Source organism: Panthera onca, chromosome C1 (assembly GCF_046562875.1).
Source record: "Panthera onca isolate mPanOnc1 chromosome C1, mPanOnc1 haplotype 2, whole genome shotgun sequence".
Lineage (NCBI taxonomy): Eukaryota > Metazoa > Chordata > Mammalia > Carnivora > Felidae > Panthera > Panthera onca.
This window is the reverse complement of record NC_138346.1, coordinates 61,083,204-61,090,770: the sequence shown is the minus strand read 5'-3', so window position 1 is coordinate 61,090,770 and position 7,567 is coordinate 61,083,204. Positions and strand designations below refer to the sequence as shown.

General features: G+C 56.8%; 1 protein-coding gene across 1 annotated transcript; it reads right to left on the bottom strand.

The window, feature by feature from the left end:
- Positions 1 to 579: 579 nt before the first annotated feature.
- Positions 580 to 3,896, bottom strand: DLX2 (distal-less homeobox 2). Its single transcript, XM_060625449.2, has 3 exons — positions 3,155 to 3,896; positions 2,479 to 2,663; positions 580 to 1,984 (listed from the first exon to the last, which is right to left on the bottom strand). Exons 1-3 carry the CDS (start codon positions 3,546 to 3,548, stop codon positions 1,568 to 1,570), a joined length of 996 nt encoding a protein of 331 aa, XP_060481432.2. The 5' UTR covers positions 3,549 to 3,896; the 3' UTR covers positions 580 to 1,567.
- Between the last annotated feature and the right edge of the window lie 3,671 nt (positions 3,897 to 7,567).

Below are 7,567 nucleotides of genomic sequence, written 5' to 3'. Positions count from 1 at the left end.
GCCGGGGTGACTCACTGAGCTCTCGGCTCAGCCAGCCCCAGAAGGGCCTCAGGGCAGAGGGGAGGGTCCAAGGTAGGGGTCTGACCCCGGTTTCGGCAGCGCTCCGGCGGCGACTGCAGGTCCCCCGTGGCGGCTCCGATGCACTGCCTGGCCAGCACCACTGGCGCGGGGGCGGCAGAGACCGCCCAGGCTCGGGGCGGCGGCGCCGGCACTGGAGGGGCCCGGCGGGCGTAGGCTGCAGCCGCCCCGGCTCGGAGTGAGTCACCGCGCCGAGAGCTGGCGAACCCAGCGCCGAGACTCGGGTGCCGGCAGAGCGTGAACGTTTCAGGGAGGCCGGCGTGGAGCGCGCCTGTTCCCGCCTCGCCGCGCCCCACGGCTCTGTCGGCCTCTGAGAGATGTGAATGTCACTCGTGGCTGGCCAGGTTCCCCGCGCGGGGAAGCGGCTCGAGGTTCCAGGTCACTACGCCAAGGAACAAGCGCACACATCCAATGAAAACAATAATTTATTTAAATAATCTCTTCATATTGTAAAATCAACATTAAGAGCATGTTGTTTTCATAATAAATAACCCCAAAATACCTTTCATTTCAAGAACAAAGACTTTAGGATAAGATAAAACAAAACCAAATCAGTAGCTTAGTTCAACTGAGAAAATTTTCAAAGGGAAAAATAAAATGGAGGGGTTGCTGAGGTTACTGCTAAACCGCAGTTTTCACAAGTGGGCGTTTACAAAAAGTCCGAAAAGACGAGTATTTTTATACAAATAAATCAGTGGGAAAATCTGCACAGACACCTTTATTTACAAACTCTATGTCGAAGTCCACCCTAATAATCCTGAATAGGTTTTAAAAAAGATAATTTAAACACATTTTTTTGCAGTGTCCACATATTAAAAAATCATTTTTTTCCCCAACATCAAAATGAGGTCATCCGCAAAGGCACCTAAACTTTTAAAAAAATAAAAATAAAAAAACTCCACTGGTGATGGATGAGGAGAGGGCTAAGGAAGCGTTCCTGGGGGAGAGCTATGGCGGGGCGGAGGGGGGCTCGGAGGGCTGGAGACGGCAGGGCAGAAAAAAAGCGGCGGGCCGCCCGGGTCACGGGGGCGGGTGGGGGAGGGCGCGCCGGCCCGGGAGGTCAGTCAGCCCGGCCGACTGGGGCTGGGCCTGGGGGCGGGCAGGGAGAAAGGAGCCTCAGAGCACCCTGGAAACCTCGCGGGCGGGGGAGGCGTCCCTCTCGGACTCAGCTCGTGGCCCGCGGCGAGGAAGGCGCCCGACCGCCTGGCTGGGCGGGGAGGGTGGGGAGGCAAGTCTGAGGCGGGGCTCAGGTCGGAAAGGAAGCCGCGGCGGGCTGCCCTGCCCGGGGGCCTCGGAGAAGAGCCTTCCAGGTCCCGGCCGCTCTGTGGCCGCGCGAGGGAGCAGGGCCCGTGGCAGGCCATCTCGGTCGCTCCTCCCGGAGGGGTGGGAGGCATCCGCGGGCCAGTCGGAGGGACCCTCTGGCTCTTGGAGCGAGCACGGAGGATCACCGGTCTCTGCTCTCTCAGTCTCTGGCGCGGTCTCCCTCGGGTTAGAAAATCGTCCCGGCGCTCACCGGGGCGCCCCCGCCGCCGCCGTGGTGGTGGTGGTGGTGATGGTGGTGGTGGTGCGGCTGCGGGGTCTGCGTTGGGTGCAGCAGCGGCGCGGCGGCCTGCAGGTGTGAGGTGGGGCCCGAGGCCTGGTGGTACCACGGGTAGTTGCCCAGGAAAGCCGAGGCCGCGCTGCTCGGGCTGGAGCCCGAGCTGCCCGCGCCGCTGCCGCCGCTGTTCGGGCCGCCGCCGCTCCCCATCCGCTGTGGCGCGCTGAAGTCCCAGGAGGCCGGCGCCGACACGGGCGGCGACGCACAAGGTGGCGAGCTGCTGGCCCCAGGGTGCTGCTCCGAGGGGATCTCACCGCTTTTCCACATCTTCTTGAACTTGGACCGGCGGTTCTGGAACCAGATTTTGACCTTTGTGGAAAAGGACCCGAGCGTTAGTGGAAGAACCTGGGTCTGGGGCAGGGGAGGGGGAGGAGGCGTATTAATCACAGCCGGGCAGGTAACCGGGTCACGTGCCGCGGCCTCAGAGACTCGGGATGGTTCCTGCTCCATTAGGAGGTAATCTCCGAAAGTCCGAGGCAGCTGGATCGTGCGTACCGCGGGGATGGTGACAGCGGGAAGGGGTCAGGAGGGCCAATTATTTTACCCGTTTAATCAGTATCGCGCGGAAAGAAGATGTGGAAGCGGATTTCTGCCCACCCCAGGCCTTTCCTTTTCTCAAGCGCGGCGGCCCCTTGGGGGATTTCAGCTCCAGGCGTAGAAGTTTAGGCCGCCCAAGGCGCGGGCCTCGAAATCCTTAAAGTTACTTTAAACGTACTTTTTAAAACATTGTCCGGACCCCTCCTGCTTCCCAGCCACCCCAGGCCAGCGCCCTCCTCGTTCCCCGCCAGGCCGGGAGCCCTCACCTGAGTCTGGGTGAGGCCCAGGGACGCCGCCAGCTCCGCTCGCTCGGGGAGGGCGAGGTATTGAGTCTTTTGGAAACGTCTCTGAAGAGCCGCCAGCTGGAAACTGGAGTAGATGGTACGGGGTTTCCGGACTTTCTTTGGCTTCCCATTCACGATCCGGATTTCAGGCTCGAGGTCCTCTTTCTCTGCAACGCAACGCCACCGTGAGAACAGTGCAGCGGGGGGACCCAAACAGTTCCCGCTGGGCTTAAGGGCCGGCCGTGGCACTTGGCCTGCGCCCGGAGGCGAGTTGTTGGAGACGCTGCGGGGCGCCCAGGCGCAACTTCGCTAAGTGCGGACTCCGGCCGCCGGACACCCGGGAGCTGGACCCTCCCGGAAGGGGAAGAAGGAGCAAACCGGAGAGAAAGAAGGAGCAGGTGGTAAGGAAATGAGGTTACCGCGAGGCATGCACCCGGCGCCCTTTCGGCCCCCGAGTCTCACCAGCTGAGCGCCGAGGGACGTACGCGGTGACCCTCGGCAGACTGGTGGTTGAGGAGGGTAAAAACGCTCAAGGAGGGCAGGGAGCAGGCAGTGTAAGCGTCCGGGTTCCGGATGGATCCCCGTCCCAAACATTTTTATCCCACCCATCCCAGTAACTAGGCTGACTTGGCACCTTTGACGCCAGCGTTGTGCTTACCAGGTTCGTTGTTGGCCGGGGAAGAACTGGTCCCGTAGGGTGCGTAGGAGGTGTAGGCGGTGGTGTAGCCCAGGTCGTAGCCGCTCTTAGCAGAATAAGGGACGTTGTTGAGGCCGCCGGCGTGGTACTGGTAGGAACCCATGTGCGCGTAGGGCGAGCCCCCACTTCCGCCGCCGCCCGCCGGGTGCTGCTGGTTGGTGTAGTAGCTGCTGTCGGTAGCTGTGGACACCGGGAGTGTGGGCGACTCCTGGGGCTTGTGGAGGCTGCTGCCGTTGCTGCCGCCGGGGCCAGCGCCGCCGCCGCTTGGGGGCTGCTGGTGCTGGTGGTACGTGCTGGAGGCCGTGATCTGGGTCGAGTGCATATCAGCCACCAGACTGTCAAAGACTCCAGTCATCCTGGCCCGGGATGGGAAAGAGCAGGGGTGGCGGGCGCGAGGGGGGAAGCGAGGCGCCTCCTCTGTCTCTCCCTGTCCCCTCCAGCAGCCAATGTAATTACGGGGGGGTGAGGGAGGGTGGGGAGGAAAACAAGAAATGTGGCAACGGTCTAGGCAACTCCTCCTCTAGGGGAGGCGATCACCGTGCACTGCTCGGGACAGCTGCCGCCGGCCGCATCCTCTCTCCGCCTCTCTGCCCGCTCGGCTTCTTGCCCAGCGCCCGCTCGGGCGGGGGGCGGGCGGCGGAGGGGGCAGGGGTGGCGGGGCCAGGCCGGGGCTCCGGGAGGCGGGAGCAGGTGAGCAGCCCAGAGCAGCTTTACGATTGTCTGCGGGGCGGGTTCCGGCAGCGTGGGCATTTAACACTCGTCACGTGAGCGCAGGCGACGTCACCTAGCAACAGCCAATCGGAAGCGCCGGGCCGCGGGGTTCCTGGCGCTCTGGAATGCCCGGAGGGGGGCGAGGGGGGAGGCTGGTGTCACAGGGCGGGCGCTGCGGCTGCTGTGGTTGCGGGTGCAGACAGGCGGCTGCTGAATGCGAGCAGCGAAGCGAGGGACTGGGGAAGGGGCGCGGTGGGGAGTCAGGGTGGCCAGCAGCAGGAGGACAGAAGGCGTGAAGGCGGAGGCTGGCATTACTTCTCAAAGGAAGAAGACATGGGGTCTCCCATCCCATTCTGTGTACAAGTGCCAGCCAGTTGCAGCGATTCGGCTCTTCCTGTCCGAGGTCAGCTTTCAAACATGAATCAAAATAAAGCGGTACCGCGAGCCCGGCCAGGTCTAGCTCCGCTTTTCCTCGAAGCGTCTGGCAGTTACTCTTGTCAGTCACTCGGCACTTGATAAAGTCAATTGATTTAAATGATCCATAAACCACGTATTATAATACCTACTTCCACATACCTGCTTAACCAGCCCACAACGATATTAGGCAGTTAGATAATGTTTAAACGATTTTTCCTTGTTGCTCGAGAGAAAAGCACTTTTGAATAACTTTTCTGAAGAAATTCAAAAGTATTATTTCTAATGATATATCTGAAACCATTTTTTTTTCTTCCTTGTGCTTTCCTGACAGGCCGAGACTTTGAGTAATTATGTACATTAGATGGCTAACTGACAGGCGAAAAGCGATCCCGGGGATTTCCTCTCTTGTTTGGAATGCTAGACCATAATGACCAGATGGCTTTCAAAGTTCGTTCTAATTCTAAATACTATATTTTTACGAAAACAGAAGTGGGATAATAGGTGAGAGAGTCGTTTCGATACTACAAGTCTTGGTAAACTTACAGAAACAAGTAGAAAAAGTTTTATTTCATGCACTTAACCCTATTTTAGTTTTTGCGCCCTGTCATTGCAATGTCTTCGTTTAAATCAGCACTGGCGACTTTCTCCATATCAGTATTTCCTAGTGGTTGGGGACAGTGGCCCGGAGTTGAGGGACACTCGCCTTTACTGGACTCCCCAAGTTCGCAGTTTCGGCGGCAGTGCTTGCCTTGTGGCGCCACCTGCTGGAGGTGTGCGTAGTTGCAGCGGGCCCAGTAGACGGTCTAATCATGCTGAGGCGCCAGCCTCTGAAACCCCCCAAAAGAACAAAATAGTAATTAAAAGCCACAAAATTGTATTCGCATTCAGATGCGAGCCATCTGAAGCACCCTTTCCTAAAGACCTAACATGTCGCCGAAAGAACTTGTTTCAACAACTGCCTAATGGAAAACAAGTTGATACTTTGAAAAATATGATCTTGGTCTTCTTCCCCAGAAAAAGCAAGTGTGTAATTAAAACTCCAGCATCCACACAGCTCACTGGCTGCAGAATAACGAGGAAGGTAATCTGCCCTCAAATCTGCCTGGATTTAGTTCCTAGCCTTCCTTTTGGTTAAGGAAGGCTCCTTGATGGAGGCTAGTGAACTAGTTAGAAATGCTTTGGGAGGTGGGGCTCACCACCAAGGGACTGCATTGCTTCACTGCTGTGCTCAGCCTTCTGCTTTGTGGGCCTCAGTTACAAAACTAACCTCTAGACATTTAATCAGTATTACCTTTTGGTGTCTTGACTCCAAATTCCAAGTCTTCCTGTCACCACCAAAGTAGTGGTAGCTGCTTTGGCCTAATATAGAAATCCCCCCCCCCGCCCCCCACCAATGAAATATAAAAGAGCCAATTGCTGTAGCTCTGCCTTCTCTCTGCTCCTTTGTTCCCACTCCAAGCATGTCCTCCAGGCTTTTTCATGGTGGCAAGTTTGTTGTATTTTGTTACCTATGAGGACCTCCATTAATAGCCTAAAGGCTAGGTCAGCTGAGATCTGGAAAATGGCATCTTCCTGGAAGGAAATATGACCCCAGTTTCCTTTTAACTGGAAAACAAAGGACTGGTGTGTGTGTGTGTGTGTGTGTGTGTGTGTGTGTGTGCGCGCGCGCGCGCGCGTGCCTGAAGGAGAAAAGACCAGATGCAATGAGCAAGGAGAGTCAGCAAGAGTGCGGGAGCCAGAGAGGAAGAACTTACCACTGCATTTGGAGAATCAAGTAAACATTTGAAATACTAATTCTGATACTCCAGATACTCCTGATACTGGGTTTGCCCAAATGCTCTGATCACCGTAGCGCAATATCCAAATGATTTCCTCACTTTGGTCTGAAGTCCGGGAGACAGTACCTAGAGAACTGACGCACTCATCCACAGTTCAGAGCAGAGTGATACCCCTCTCCACAGATTGAGTTTAGGGGAACACCTCTGAGTGGCCAAACTTCCTCCTCTGCCTCAGGGCACTCTCCATCACACTTTTCTGCTTCCAGTTTTCTTGATCCTTTCTTGATCCACAGAGGCATTCTTTCACTCTGCAAGGACCTGGAAAAGAATGGGGGGGGGGGGGGATGTAGGGAGGTGGCCTTGTATGTCCTAATCCCACCACTAAGACATTTCCACTTTGAATCCCACACCCAACAGGTTGTTTGATGCAGCACTTGGTCTGATCACAGAATCCCACCGTGTTCTCCCAGAAACCTTTGCCAGAGGTGGATGGAATCATCATTCCCACTGTACAGAGGAAACTGAGGCTTGAGGGCAGAAGCGACATACTTTGAGTCAGGTACCCCTCCTTTCTCTGTTGCCATAGTGCAAATCACAGGGTAGTACTCTAAGCCTTGGCTGAACAGCTGGAGAACAGGTCTGGGGCATCTACCTGGCCTGGGCTTCCCCTGACCTTGTGTACTCCTCTGCTCCACCACTGGGTGTCCTCAATTACACCAAGCAGCGGGAGGGGTCGGGGGTCGGGGGTCGGGAGGGGGTCGGGTCGGGGTGGGGGCGGAAGGATGCCCCCTGCCGGCAGGGAGCGCGGGGTGGGGGTCTGGGTGCTTTTTTGAGTGCAGAGGGATGGGCTCATTCTCACTCGCCTATTCTCCTGGAGGGTCACACCCGCGCTGTTGCTGGACTGCCCCTTTTCCTGGGGACACGGCTTCCTTCATTGGTTCTAGAGGCATTCTTTCCTTTTTCATCCCCGAAGTAGTTCTGGGAATCTGAGCTTTTGAATCTTTTAGGCTCCTTCTAGAACTCAAAGACGTTTGGAGAAGTTGGGAGTCTATGGGAGCCTCCCATTCCCACCTTTCCAGGACCATACCTTCCTGCTCTCCTCCTACGGCCTCCATTGGTCATTAAGTCTTCTTGGGGACAAGCCTTGCCCAATCCTTTCGCATTGCTAATGTCCTCAACTTGCTTCCCCCTCAACCCCGCCCCCCCCCCCCCCCCCCCCCCATCACTAACGGAGCTTCGAGGGATTCCGGGTGCGGTCAGTTCCTCCCAGCCCCTTTGGTCCTCAAGCAGATGGATCTCTGAATCTGGGATCTGCGAACTTAGACCCCACTTTTTTTTTTTTCTTGCGTAAACTTGGCAAGAGGGCATAATGGAAACATACCCATTGCTGGTGTGGGGACCTCTAGAAAACCCTTAGGAAACACACAGCAGAATCATCACTCGAACTCAGGTCTGAGCCACAGAGGCA

What these genes read in the sequence shown, in the direction of transcription:
- DLX2 (XM_060625449.2), bottom strand. Translation starts at nt 3,548, where the DNA reads ATGACTGGAGTCTTTGACAGTCTGGTGGCTGATATGCACTCGACCCAG. An exon ending in CCCGGCCAACAACGAACCTG is followed by an intron (nt 2,664 to 3,154) that starts GTAAGCACAACG and finishes GTTGCGTTGCAG; the next exon opens with AGAAAGAGGACCTCGAGCCT. An exon ending in TGGGCCTCACCCAGACTCAG is followed by an intron (nt 1,985 to 2,478) that starts GTGAGGGCTCCC and finishes TTTTCCACAAAG; the next exon opens with GTCAAAATCTGGTTCCAGAA.